Source organism: Hibiscus syriacus, unplaced genomic scaffold (assembly GCF_006381635.1).
Source record: "Hibiscus syriacus cultivar Baekdansim isolate YM2019G1 unplaced genomic scaffold, ASM638163v2 tig00110954_pilon, whole genome shotgun sequence".
NCBI classification, from domain to species: Eukaryota; Viridiplantae; Streptophyta; class Magnoliopsida; order Malvales; family Malvaceae; genus Hibiscus; species Hibiscus syriacus.
In genome coordinates this window covers 894902-910042 of record NW_024062931.1, presented here as the reverse complement: position 1 = coordinate 910042, position 15141 = coordinate 894902, and the positions used below count along the sequence as shown (strand labels likewise).

Sequence of the window (15141 nt, the reverse complement as noted above, 5' to 3'; positions counted from 1 at the left end):
TTATTATCTGAGTTTGATATTGTATATGTCAACCAAAAAGCAATAAAAGGAAGTGTAATAGCTGATTTTCTGGCCAGTCGTGTATCAAATGATTATCAGCCTTTGAGTTTCAATTTTCCCGATGAAGATTTGTTGTGCATATCCATGAATGAAGAAGTCAGAACAAATGACACATTTGCATCTTGGAAGCTTTACTTTGACGGAGCATCCAATGCTTTGGGACGAGGAATCGGGGCAGTGTTAATTTCTCCAGAAAATGTTTATTATCCCTTTACAAGTAGACTGGAGTTCTTTTGCACCAATAACATGGCAGAATATGAAGCTTGTGTCATGGGATTAAAAGCAGCTATAGAAAGAAAAATCAAATGTCTCAAAATATATGGAGATTCATCGTTAGTGGTATATCAATTGCGAGGAGAATGGGAAACAAAAGACCCCAAATTGTTGAAATACCAAAATTTTACCCTCGAATTAGTGAAAGAATTTGAGAGAGTTACCTTCAATTATCTCCCTCGAGAAGAAAATCAAATGGCAGATGCTTTGACTACATTAGCTGCTATGTTTCAAGCAACTAAGAAAGTTGATATGATGCCAATCAAAATGCAAGTATATGAAATTCCTGCACATTGTTATAGTGTAGAAGAAGAAGTAGATGGTAAACCATGGTATCATGATATTCTGCAATATATCAAAAATCAAAGTTATCCACCAAATGCATCGGAAATTGATAAAAGAACCTTGAGAAGAATGGCTGCTGGATATTTTCTTGATGGAGAGATTATGTATAGAAGAAGCAATGATCAAATGCTATTGAGATGTTTAAATACCAGCGAAGCTAAAAGTATCATTGAAGAAGTACACAGTGGAATATGTGGAACACATGCAAATGGTCTTTCCATGGCCAGAAAATAATGAGATATGGATACTATTGGGCTACCATGCACACAGATTGCATTGATTATGCAAGGAAATGTCATAAATGCCAGATATATGCAGACAAGATTCATGTACCCCCATCTCCTTTACATGTAATGACAACACCCTGGCCATTTTCTATGTGGGGAATAGATGTCATTGGTGCAATCACACCAAAAGCATCGAATGGATATTGTTTCATCCTTGTGGCAATTGATTATTTTACCAAATGGGTTGAAGCTGCTTCATATGCCAATATTAAGAGGTCCACAGTCTGCAAATTCATAAAGAAAGAGATAATTTGCCGGTATGGCCTACCAGAAAGGATCATTACAGATAATGCTCTGAACTTGAACAACAAAATGATGACCGAACTTTGTGCACAGTTTAAGATCAAACATGCAAACTCAGTGGCGTATCATCCAAAGATGAATGGGGCAGTTGAAGCAGCAAACAAGAACATCAAGAGAATCATTACAAAGACCACTGAAACTTACAAAGATTGGCACGAGAAGTTACCTTTTGCTTTATATGCATACCGAACTACTGTTCGAACATCTACTGGGGCAACACCGTTTTCTTTAGTCTACGGGATGGAAGCAGTCTTACCAATTGAAGTTGAGATTCCATCGCTTCGAATATTGAGAGAAATAAAATTGGATGAATCTGAATGGATCCAAGCTAGATTTGATCAATTGAACCTTATTGAGGAGAAAATATTGAAAGCTATTTTCCATGGACAGATGTATCAAAAACGGATGATGAAGTCTCATGACAAAAAAGTACATCCAAGAGAGTTCCAAGAGGGTGATCTAGTACTAAAAAAGATTTTGCCTATACATAAAGATTTCCGTGGGAAATGGATGCCTAATTGGGAAGGGCCATATGTTGTAAAAAAGGCCTTTTCCGGAGGAGCATTGATCTTGGCAGAAATGGATGGAAAAATTCTGAGAAATCCAATAAACTCGGATTCTGTCAAGAAATATTATGCTTGAAGAAAAAAGAAAAAAAAAAGAGAAAAAAGAAAAAAAGAGAAAAAAGAAGAAAAAGGGGGGGGGGGTCAAGGTGAAAACTCGCAAAGGGCATCTTGTAACCAAAAGAAGGATTTGAGTTGAAAACCTGAAAAGGCGGCTCAAATGCAGGTTGATATTAGGCATCTGGCAATTGAACCCTTTTAAGATTTTGACAGTTTGGGAGAAACTTCACATCTACAAGCATTTTGACAACGTTTGAGATCTTCCAGACAAAAGCTTACATCATTTCTCTAAATTGTGTCAACTTGATTAATTTAGAAATACTTATGCTAATAATTTGTTGAGACATTTGAATTTTTATCATTCTTATGCTTTCCATAACTTTGAATACAATTCTATCTATTTCAAGTTCAATTTATTTGAGATTCAATTTATTTTCGAAAATTCAATTTATTCTTTTATGAATTAACATAATTTTGAAATAATTTAAAGATTTCTGAATATCACTTTATGTTAATACTTTTAAATACATGGAATACAAATTAAGCAAATCATCACCATCTTAAAGCCATGAATAATAAGATTGTTACACGGGATGTTACCGACAACAAGGTCGAATCCACCAAATCTACTCATCAATTGCTCCAACTGATCATCATTCAGTTATTTCATATCTGCTTTCAAAAGTATGCCAAAACAGTAAAAGGCAATTTCTTCATCATTGATCCCAGAGAAAAGAGACAGGACATTGATACCACCATGGAACATGTCTCTATACAGATTATTGTGCATGGTTTTTAGATAAACCTAGAAGCATTTCCACCTCATCAGGTTCAAGTGGAGCAACTTTATTCCTTCCAACCCATACTAGATTCCATTTTCAGCACTCATCAAGAACATACTTCTGGACGCTCGAAAGTGGCTTTTTGTCATAAGCTTCAAGAACCTTACAGATCATTTCTGTCAATTTGGCACTTCTTGTACATATTTATAAACAGTTCAACTTTGTTCTTGGATTCCAAGAAAGTCATCATTTCTTTGTCAATGGAAAAGCATCAGCACATGGATGAAGCAGAATAAGAGAAGATCTGTTGGCAGAATTATGAATATAGTTTTTTTTAGTGTAGTAGCATGAAGATGCTTCGAATCTACAAAATCTGGCTCTACATCTAATAAGTACTGTGATATCCCAGTCCAAACATTAACTGGAACAAATGAATGTGCTCATAGCATCTTCTGGAAGTGTTCTTTGAGTTATCTGATCTGGTTTGGCAGAACCAATCATTGAAATTGAAAGATGAATGTGCTCATAGCATCTTCTGGAAGTGTTCTTTGAGTTATCTGATCTGGTTTGGTAAAACCAATCATTGAATTTGAAAGATGAATGTGCTCATAGCATCTTCTGGAAGTGTTCTTTGAGTTATCTGATCTGGTTTGGTAAAACCAGTTATTGAATTTGAAAGATGAATGTGCTCATAGCATCTTCTGGAAGTGTTCTTTGAGTTATCTGATATGGTTTGGTAAAACCAGTTATTGAATTTGGAAGATGAATTTGCTCATAGCATCTTCTGGAAGTGTTCTTTGAGTTATCTGATCTGGTTTGGTATGAACCCCAAAATTAATCATTGGATTTAAAAAATGAATTTGATCATAGTAGAAATAAGGAGACCCAATAGCATCTTCTGGAAGTGTTCTTTGAGTTATCTAATCTGATTTGATATAAAACTCAGAACCAATCATTGGAATTAAAAGATGAATTGCATGATCATCTTCATTAAGAAGTTTCTTTTCAAGCTTCTTTTGCTTATTCCTTTCCCAAAAATCATAGCCCAAGTTTCGCCTTTTCTTGTAATTGGGTTCATTGCATAATGGCTTCCCATCTTTTACTGGAAGAAATGCGTCAGCAGCCTTAGCCATTCGAGCAGCACATATAATATTTGTCAATTCTGCAATTGATGAATCTAGACCACATTTCTCCATGGCTATTTGAAGCTTCAGCCTCTGAGAATCCCATTTTTGTCAAGTATAACAGTTTATTTCTCCTCATCAGAATTAGAATTCAAGATTTCTTGGTATTAAAAGAACTATCGATATCTGTGAAATCATCTTGAAAGGACATTTCATAATCAGATGAGTTGTATTCAGAATCAACATGTCACATGAAGGCAAGCTTTTCAAGAGCCTATACCATTGAGTTTTATTCTCAAGAGGTTTTGTGACATTATATCTACCTCTACATTTGTCAAAGAGGATAGATTCTCTGATTTGAAGAAGAAAGATTTATTGGGTTTTTACAATTGAAGAAATACTCAATTCACCCATCTGAAATCAAATAAACTTAACATTCATGCATCATATTTAGGTGTTTGCAAAAATAGGTGCATTTTCATTCATCCATACTGAATTTTTAACAGGAATTTCAAAGATTTTAGCAAAGATTTAAATCCATCATTCAATGGATCAACTTTTCCAGTTCGAGTTCATAATGAGAAGAACTCATCTGAAGAAGGAAGAAGAAATTCATAATGAGAAGAATTTGTTCAACCTTTCGCTCAAATCCATCATTTGATGGATTAGCTTTTCCAGTTCGAGTTCATAATGAGAAGAACTCATCTGAAGAAGGATGAAGAAGTTCATAATGAGAGGAATTTGTTCAACCTTTTGCTCAAATCTATCACTTGATGGATTATCTTTTCCAGTTCGAGTTCATAATGAGAAGAACTCGTCATCTAAAGAAGGAAGAAGAAGTTCATAATGAGAAGAACTTGTTCAAATTTTTGTTTGAATTCATCATTTGATGGATCAACATTGCCAGGTAGAGTTCATAATGAGAAGAACTCATCATCTGAAGAAGGAAGAAGAAGTTCATAATGAGAAGAACTTGATCAACTTTTTGTTTGAATTCATCATTTGATGGATCAACATTGCCAGGTAGAGTTCATAATGAGAAGAACTCGTCATCTGAAGAAGAAGAAGTTCATAATAAGAAGAGCTTGTTCAACTTTTTGCATAATTCTATCACGGAAGGAAATAGATTAGTATCAGCCTTTCCAGAAAAAGTTCATAATGAGAAGAGCTTATTTAACCTTTTGAATGACTCTATCACAGAAAGAAAGAGGTCAACATCATCCCCAACGGAAAGTTCATAATGAGAAGAACTCATCTGAAAGAAAGAGAAGAAGTCATTCAACATTTCCATACATAATCAAGTGAAGCCAAATGGATAAAAAAAATTTATTATCTTTTCATCTTTGCCCTATTCCTGTTAACACAAGAATGAGCAAAGAGGGGCAGCTGAAGATACTAATTTTTTACCCATATTGATTTATTTATTATTATTATTATTATAATAATTATTATTATTATTATTATTATAATTATTATAAATATTATTATTATTATTATTATTATTAAATATATTAAATATATATATAAATAAAATAATAATAATAATAATAATAATACAAGCCCAACTTTCCGGCCCAAACCAAACTGAAACCCTAAACATTTAGGGTTTCAGCTAGGGTTTCTAACCCTAGCTTCCTGCCGCCTCTGCCTCCAGCCGCCTCAGCCAACGGTCCAGCTTCCAGCCGCCTCTGCTGCCAGTGCCACGCCTCCATCGAAGCCTCCAGAAGACCCAGATGGTCACCCACGTTGCTACTCTAGCCGTGAGTCACCACATAGTTCGGTGACTCACCGAAATCTGCTCTTCGGACCGGTCCGATGGCCACAACGGTGATGGCTATAAAGCCATCACCCCATCTGCGAGCAAAAGAAGAGAACAACAGAGAGAGACGGAGAACACACAGGAGACCGAGAGAGATACAAAGAAACAAGATACTAAAAAACTACCAACGATCTCAACAACAACGCAGCAAAGAAACAGAAAAGAAAGAAAAGAAAAAGAAAGAAGGGAAACTTACCGAGGAAGCCCCGACCACCGACGTCACCAAAACCTTCGGAAACCGAAGGTACTTCTTTAGATTCGCTCCGATCAGGAGCCATTTAGAAGAAAAGAACACTGGGACCGCCCTTAGGACGGTCCGATCTATTTAATGGTGTAAAAATAAAATTTTCCGGCCACCGGATGCGGTGGCCGGCAGTGACGGTCACGGCGGCACACAGTTGCCGTCCGGTGACCGGCTTCCCTCCGATGAGGGAAGCTAGAGAGGAGACAGAGAGAAATTTGTTCTCTCTCTGTTAGAGAGAGAACAAAAAGAAAGAAATGAGAAGCTGGCCCGTAGGGCCAGCCGGTTTCAAATATTAATACCCTCTCCCAAACGACGTCGTTTTGGGGAGGGTATTTCTGTAATTTTATAAAGGGTAAACCCCGTCCGCAGTCAGTCCAACTTGTAATCTTTACATTTTAGTCACTAAATTGAATTTATAATCCTTTTAATTCAGATCTTTAATTTTAATTTTATTTATTTTAGTCCTTTATATTAAAATAATATATTTAGGGTAAATAACAGATTTAGTCCGTTAATTTTAATAATTAATATTTTAATCCCTAGTTTATGTTTTAATTTATTTTATTCTAATATCCGAATTTTAGATAATTTTATTTTAGTCATTAAATAAATAAAATAAAGAAATAGCATGTTTAATCCCTATAATTTTGATTAATTATGAATTAGGTTTTTAATTTTACTTTTACTATAATTTAGTCATTTATTTTAAATGTTTTCATTTATTTTACTGCTTTTAAATATATCGTTCTAGTTGTATTTTTATTGTTTTAATTTTACTTGTTTATATTTTTAAATATTTTTATTATTATGTATTCATAAATATATATATAATAAATAATAATTTATTTTTTTTAAATTATTTTAATATTTATTTTTCAATATCGAAGAAAAGGACAGTCTTAATACAACTGGATGTCCTATTCTGGTATTTTAAAATTAAAAAAATATAAAAAAATATTATTTAATTTTATTTAAATTAATATTTATCAATATCAAAGAAAAGAGCTGTCTTAAGGCACCTAGAAGTCCTTTTCCGATATTTTTAAATATTTTTTATATAATTTGAAATAATAGGATTATAAATTAAATATATTTTGAATTTTTAATAATAGAGACAATTGATAATTAAAAAGTACCAATTTTGGGCGTTGTAGGGGTGCTAATCCTTCCCTAAACGTAATCGACCACGAATCCCTTTTTATTATTAAAAAGAACGGATTTTTGGTTATAAACGCAGATCAGTTCATTTTTTTTATTGGTGTTTTCTTAAAACTCTTTTAAAAAATAATTTTTAGGTATTCGACCTACCTGACCCAAAAGGCCGATGGCGACTCCCAAATTATTTTCAAAACCATTTATTCACATCAATTTTCCCACCAAATTTAAAATTTCGTGCCCGGACGAAAACCGGTTACGACAGATAGTTTAGTAGTTATTTTTCTAACGAAACATGGGGTTAATTCTAAAAAAAAGTAATTAATGTGGGGTTTTTAATATAATAATGCCGCATTAATTAAACCAAATATCTCAAACCTTATGAATGATCATCAACAAAAATGAGATTGTCAAGTCAGTAAATGAATTATCTTTTTAGTTTGAATAGAAAATTACAGTTGATGGTTTTGATGAACCGAAGAAGATTCATTATGTGTATACAAATATACAAAGAGAGATATTCCTTCTATTTTGCGCGACAATTTACGTATCTTTAATGTTCGCATAAGTTTAGGGTTAAAGTTATTTGTAGGTCGATAAAATGAGTAAATCTGACTGTCATATTAATAAATTGAGTCCGCGGTGGAATTGACAATAATTGGATCACAATATTTTGGAAAGCACGAAACTCTGAAAGATTTGACAAGGGAAGGATAAGCAGCGAAGACGCGCTTGCTCGGTCATTTTCTTCGTACAAATGGAAATAGAACAGGCTCCACACGTGATTTAATGGTTGTTAGTCTTATGGTTGGGCTTGTGTTTCTAACAAGTTCTCTTTCAGATAGCAATTTTATGACCTTATTTTTATTTTTTTAGGAGCGAGTAATCTAGAGCCGCCTGCAGCTGATTTTCGAACAACATATAAGATCGCTTTCGCTTTCCTTGGTGGATTGACTCTGTAATCTCAATCGCATACAAGAATATGAACACACTCAAAATCAAGTACGAGGATGTCAAATTTATAGTCAGCCACGAGTTAAGTTCGTCGAAAGGACAGTAATTTTACTGAAACAGGATTAGTACAATCATAGGAAGAGCAAAACAAAAAGGTGACATAGTATGACAGTGTACGAACGTGAGATATCTCAAGAAATTAGCAGTTTAAGAAGGTTTGTCATAGCTGCTGCTGGAGGAAGAGCTAGAATCATTCTGTTCTTGAGGCTGATCCTGCCGTTCCTCATGTTGCGGCGACTGATGTTGTCGATCACCCTCCCAAACCCACACAATATCTTTCAGAGCAGGCCTCATATCCTCTTTCACTATCTTCTGATATTCGAAAGTGTCTCCATTGGATTTCTTAATCTCCACCAGATGAAACATCGGAGTCACTTGAAAGATCTCCGCATCGATCGACAAGACCCCTTTTCTACCCTCCTTCAGCCTTTCCATTTTCCACACACCAGCATCGTTCTTTTTCACCTTTAGTCTCAAAATCCTGGCAGCTTCTTCTAGCTTAGACATGATGGCTGAGACAGGCTGTCTAGACGAAAATCTTGTTTCTCTCTTTTCAGAAATCCCCTCAAACAATCCTGACAGATCAAACCCAGTTGAAAGTGAAATAATATCAAAAGCATTTAGGTTCGGAAGCTGAATTGATTCTTGTTTAGTCTCGGCAATCTCATTGCTATTCCCACCATCCTGTGAAGCTTGCTCGTTTTCCATTTCGGGCTTTTTCTGTTCGGCATACAGTCCTTTCTTAAACCAACCACTTACCCTAATCTTAGACATTGAAATCCTAGTCGTTGGGTCTGGATCCAACATCTTAGACACCAGCCTGCGTACTTCCGGAGGGAACCAACTAGGGAATCTGAACTCTGCTTTGCCGATTTTCCTGTACATCTCCATCAAGTTTGAATCATGAAATGGGAGATAACCTGCCAATAAGACATATAACACCACTCCACAAGACCAAATATCAGCTGCTACTCCATCATAACCTTTTCTGTTGATCACTTCAGGAGCAACATAGGCAGGAGTACCACAAGTAGTATGAAGCAGGCCATCTTGGCGCTTTGATTCCGCTAGTGCACTTAACCCAAAGTCGGTGACCTTTAGGTTCTCATTCTCATCCAACAATAGGTTCTCAGGCTTTATATCGCGGTGATAAACACCCCTGCTATGGCAGAAATCAACTGCATTGATCAGCTGAATAAAATACTTCCGTGCAAAATCAAACTTTAGTCTTCCATTAGCAACTTTGTTAAAGAGCTCCCCACCTTTGCAGTATTCCATAACGAAGAAAATCTTGGTTTTGGTGGCCATCACCTCATAAAGCTGCACAATATTAGGGTGTCTAGCGATTCTCATCACCGAAATCTCTCGCTTGATCTGATTAATCGTCCCGACCTTAGTGACCTTTTCTTTGTCTATCAGTTTTACGGCCACACTATGGCTGGTTTGTATACTCCTCCCATAATACACCTTTGCGAAGGTACCTTGGCCAAGTACCCGCCCGATTTCGTATCTTCGGGTCAACACACTAGGTTTATTTTCCATTTCAGACTAGCCGACTATGTAGAAATATCAACTAATCCCAATTTATGTAATTTACACAGAAGGTAGTATCAGTAATATAACGAGCTCAACCGTCTCCAGAAAGTTGGTGTAAAACCAGAAAAGGTGCTCTCTTAATACTTACATGCCTATCATGTTTCTGAGCATGAAGAGTTAATGATGATGATCCACCAATAACTCCAAATCCGATACCATCAAAGATGAAAATGGTCAGGACTCTGAAACACCCTAAGCTCATCAACTTCAAAGTTGGAATTTCGAACGAGGCACATCTTCCAGCATTCCCGGAATTTTTACTCTGCCTTCGAAAACGAATTTGTGAACGCTGACAGTATGTACCAGAGGATATATGAAGGACCCCCAATAAAAAATTTAACAAATACTTGTCATAAATCGAAATTGACCCGAAACCTGCAAAGAGAATACTTATACACCCTCTAAATCTTTTTCTTCTGATACAAGATTGGCAGCACAAAGATAATCTTTTCCGGCCAATTCCCACACATGAAATTCAGTTAAATTCAAATACATGCTCAGCTAGACAATTACATATTCATTTTGCATTGAAAAAAAAAAGAAACAGGGGAATAGATTTTAAGCCATAAAAGGAAGATTGTACGTAGAAGATCGAAGAAACAAGAAATCAAACAAGATCCCACCATCAAAGCATACATTATAAGAAGGAGAATCGAATGATAAAAAAATACAGCAATAAAAGAAAATACCTTTATTCCTAGGTTTTGGAGGATGAGCATTGATCCCAGACCTTAAGATGTTTATGTTATCGGGAAAAAATTATTAAAAAGATGGAGATTTGTTTAATAACGCGAAGGTGAGTTAAGATACGTTGTGAGCAGCATTACATCATGAGTCTGTTGAGATCAGGTCCAGAAATAAAATAGAAATTGAAAACAGGTAATTCAAGAAATTCTTTCAGAAGTTTCTGTTATACGAAGAAGGAAATGATAAGCGGACAGGCTCAACCTGAATCTCTAAGATGAGGGGGGCCATCTGATATTTTGCTGTTTTATTTGGCAAATTTGGACCAATAAGTCAGGCAGGTAAAAAATTAGTTCATTAGGTCTCTTCTAAAATTAATTTGGGATCTATGATATTTATTACAGTTACTTTAAACTCGTTACGTCAACGTGATGAGTTTCAATAAAATATATTTTTTATTAGAACTTATTATCCGGACGTGCAAAATCTAATAAAAAATATATATATTTTTAAAACTCGTCATTTCAACATGACTAATTTAAATAAAAAATATTATTTGGATAAACTATTTATGTGGACATGATGAGTTTGCCATACACTGTAACCAATGATGGAGCCAAGATTTAAGTTCAGAGGGGCAAAGTATAATAGAAAATGAGGACAAAATCAAAATTTAACATGACGAGTTTGAATAAAAAATATTAATTGAAAAAAATCATGTAGGCATGACTAGTTTGTCATGTAATGTAACAAAGTATAATAGAAATTGGTAGTTTTCCCTATACTTTTATTGGTAAAAAATAATTGGGGGGGGGGGGAATGGCCCCTCCGGGCCTTACATGGCTCCGTCATTGAATGTAACATTTATTGTAGATCCCAAATTAAAATTCAGGTTGACCTAATGGACTAATTATTTTATCCATTTGACTTATTGGGCCAAATTTGCACTTATTGGGCCAAATTTGCCCATTCATCCCAAGCCCAGAATTCGAAAGGGTCCAGCAATCCAAATTGAATAGGACATAGCCCAGCTGAACAAACAATTTTCTACAACATGTAACTTATTTGCAATGACTGTAAAACTATACTTTGATGTATTGACTTTCTTGAATCACATGAAATAATATGAGAGATTAAGATTTGTTTAGTTCTAAAAAATATTTTTTTTTATTTTTATTTTCAGAAAATATTTTTCATTTCTAATTTTTTAAAAATTAGAAAACATATTTGATTAATTTAAATAAAAAAGTTGAATTCAAAAATAAAAATAATGAAAACATATTTGATATCTAATTTTTAAAAATTGAGATGAACAAATATTTATTAAAAAATTAAATTAAAATATGCTCATTAAAAAGTTTCATTACATAAGTTTCATTACACAACCCTTCTCATCAGTAGCATCGGTTTTAAAGAAAAACTAGCCGAGACAACTTATCCACCAAATACATGAAATGTACTAAATGAAACTAAATACAACTAAAATGCTATGACAACGGCTTTTGGACAAACAACAACTTAAGTAAAAAGACTAAAATATAGTCTTTTTACGGAGTTATCAATTATCTTCAATCTTGAAAAAAAATGAATGCAACGATAATAAATGGCATGAAAATGATGAATTAAATGCCACATATAATGTATGACTTTAAATATATAAATACAAAAAATATTTATATTAATTAAGTAAAAAATAATTGGTTGTTCTTTCACTCTTACTTCTTGAGGAATCAAACTCTAGATATTTTGGAGGGTTTCTCATGGAGAGTTTTCGTTGAGAATTTTCCCATAAAATAGATATAATTTATTTTTATTAGAAATAATTTATTTTTAACAAATACAAGGACATAAAGGATACATTTTTACTCGAGTAACAATCAGAAAGACACTCAGATTTTTGGAGGCGTTCCATAGGTTAATAATGTAACATGAGACCAATTAAAATGGTATTTCTCATTTTAAACAAATAATATATGTATAATAAAATATAATAGAATATGTATACATATAATACCATTGAAACCACTATATCATATATACAAAGTACATTGAAATAACACTTAAAATATGAAATATATATATGTATATTAAAAGTGTATGGATAGGAATGAAACAATAAAAAATACATGGAATAAACATATAAATTGAAAACCTAACAAAGGATTAAATCAAAACTTGGCAGGGAGAACAGGGATTAATCATGCATTAAGTCCACGAAACCATTCAAGCATTAAACTAAAAAGAACAGTGACCAAAATGTGAGTGTGAATAAAATAAAGGCTTGAGACATAGAGAGACAAATTTCATTTAGTGACTAAAATATAAAATGTACAAATAAAGGGACTTATAGAGTGATTTACCCATGCGCTAACTCAGAAAACCCTACATTCCAAAACGACTTCATTTTGTGACTACTATAAAACTTTTTCTTAAGGCTAAGCAAACCCTAATTCCCCATTTTGTTTCAACTCAACCGCAAATGACCTTTCTTCCAAAAGCTCCCTTTTGCTCTCATACATTCGCTTCCTCCATCGTGAATGTGAAACATCAACTAGTCTCCGACTACCGATTCACGATGGCCATACCGACAATAACCACCCCAAAAAGATCCTTTACGACATTAGAATAAAAAAAACTCAGTTCTAACCCTAAACCAACCCAAGAAGCCTTCGAAACCCTCCAAAATGTAACCTTAACCCAGATCTAGAAGACGAAAATGAGTATATTCGCATGGGTGAAAAGGTTTTTCACCCCCGATGAGCGACGACTGTGCCTTTCGCAAGAAAACAAATGTTTTTTTCGTTTTTCCCTCGCTTGATTTCTCTCTCTTTTTCATTCGAATGACTCGATTTTTTACTATAGTTTCCTTTTCTCTCCATTTTTTTTGTTCTTTGGTTTCTGATTTTGAATAGTTTTGATTATGTATGGCTATCTTTTTTTTTGGTTTTCTATTGCTGTGGTTTCTGTGTTTTTCCCCAATATTTTTTTTGCTCTTGCTGATGATTCCCTCTGTTTTATGCACATGCACGAACCAAAATGCTGCCAGATCTCCCCCTGTCAAGTGAAGGAGCACCCTCTGCCAGAAATCATGCTCCTTTGGTGTATGGCAGTAACTGTATGGCAGAGAGGGGACCATGAGCATGAGAGCGATTGTGACAGATTAGAGGGGGACTAGCTCGTGTGGTCCTTGCCGACGTGGAGCACGCCGTGGTTGAGATGGCCAATGATGTGGAGATCTGGTGATCATCGTGGCTGCTGGCGTGGACTAGAATCATTCCCAAACTTTAAGTAGCATCCTTATTAGGGTTTCAACACCCTAATTTGTAACTCTTGAACCAATCAAGAGGATGAAATATCCCAGAAGGAGAGTAAATTGATAATTAAAAATTTGGTGGAAATTTAAAAGAAAAATATAAAAAATTAAACACAAGAATTTTAGAATGGTTCGACTTTATAAACTAAATCTACATGTACTACCTTAGTTATCCACACTAAGGATTTTTGCAAACTCACTAATATGTATCAACCTTTGAGGACAAAGTGTAATCTTACAACTCCTTCAAGAATTATACCCCAAATTCTTTAAATACTCTCTTAAAAAGAAAATTATAAATTTACAAACTTAGAAAAATCTCACAAGGAAATTGTTTGCACAATTCAAGAATAAATAAGAATACTTAACCAATAAAACAAATGAGTACAAAAGTGTTTTTAAAAGCAAAAAGAATATTCAAGAATGTTGACTTTGATTTTGGCTTAATGTGATTGCTTTGGATTTTTTTATCCATTGTCCTCACATATGGCTTGGAATCTTTTTTATATCTCCTCATTCAATTCTAGCCATTTGGGTTGTTATGGGAGTTAATAGAGTCGTTGGGATGAAAACTCTCGTAATAAATGTTGCCCAAACACCTTGAGTATCTATACTGCCTGCATTAAATGCACAAAATTTGACCGTTAAAAGAGGGGAGTATCAGTACTCTAGCCTGAGTATCGATATCTTTATCGATACTTCCACAGTATCGATACCAAAAATGACTTAGGAAATTCGTTTTTATCAAAACCATAAAGGGAGTATCAATACTCCTATCCCAAGTATCGATACTACTGCCTATTTTAGCATAATAGTATCAATACTGGTATCAATACTGCATGAACAATATCAGTATTGTTCTTGCAGTATCGGTATTGTTCTTACAGTATCGGTATTGCAGAGTTTAAAATCTCTTAATTTTTTTAAAATATTCATTTTTGGTATATCAAAATTCAAAGCATAGTTCAACAGTAACAAATCTAGACTATTAGATCTATTTAGATCCAACGGATGGCATCAGACGGTGTTGGGAAGATGTGAGGATAAAAGAGGGGTGTATCAGTACTCTAGCCTGAGTATCGATATCGTTATCGATACTTGCACAGTATCGATACCAAAAATGGCTTATGAAATTCGTTTTTATCAAAACCATAAAGGGAGTATCAATACTCCCATCCCAAGTATCGATACTACTGCCTATTTTAGCACAATAGTATCAGTACTAGTATCAGTACTGCATGAACAATATCGGTATTGTTCTTGCAGTATCGGTAATGTTCTTGCAATATCAGTATTGCAAAGTTTAAAATCTCTTAATTTTTTTTAAAAATATTCATTTTTGGTATATCAAAATTCAAAGCATAGTTCAACAATAACAAATCTACACTATTGGATCTATTTAGATCCAACGGATGGCATCAGACGGTGTTGGGCAGATGTGAGGAAGCCCTAGCTGCTTCTAGGCCTCAACGATTGTGCTTGATGATCAATTGGGCTTTAGCTGGTCATTTGTTGGGTT

The 15141-nt window shown here is 34.3% G+C and overlaps 1 protein-coding gene across 1 annotated transcript; it reads right to left on the bottom strand.

The window, feature by feature from the left end:
* Positions 1-8064: 8064 nt before the first annotated feature.
* On the bottom strand, positions 8065-9685 carry LOC120148136 (CBL-interacting serine/threonine-protein kinase 10-like). Its single transcript, XM_039161322.1, has one exon. The coding sequence runs from the start codon at positions 9569-9571 to the stop codon at positions 8177-8179; it is 1395 nt and encodes a 464-aa protein (XP_039017253.1). The 5' UTR covers positions 9572-9685; the 3' UTR covers positions 8065-8176.
* Positions 9686-15141: the final 5456 nt, after the last annotated feature.

Coding starts and splice junctions, on each gene's coding strand:
- LOC120148136 (XM_039161322.1), bottom strand. CDS start 9,571: ATGGAAAATAAACCTAGTGTGTTGACCCGAAGATACGAAATCGGGCGG.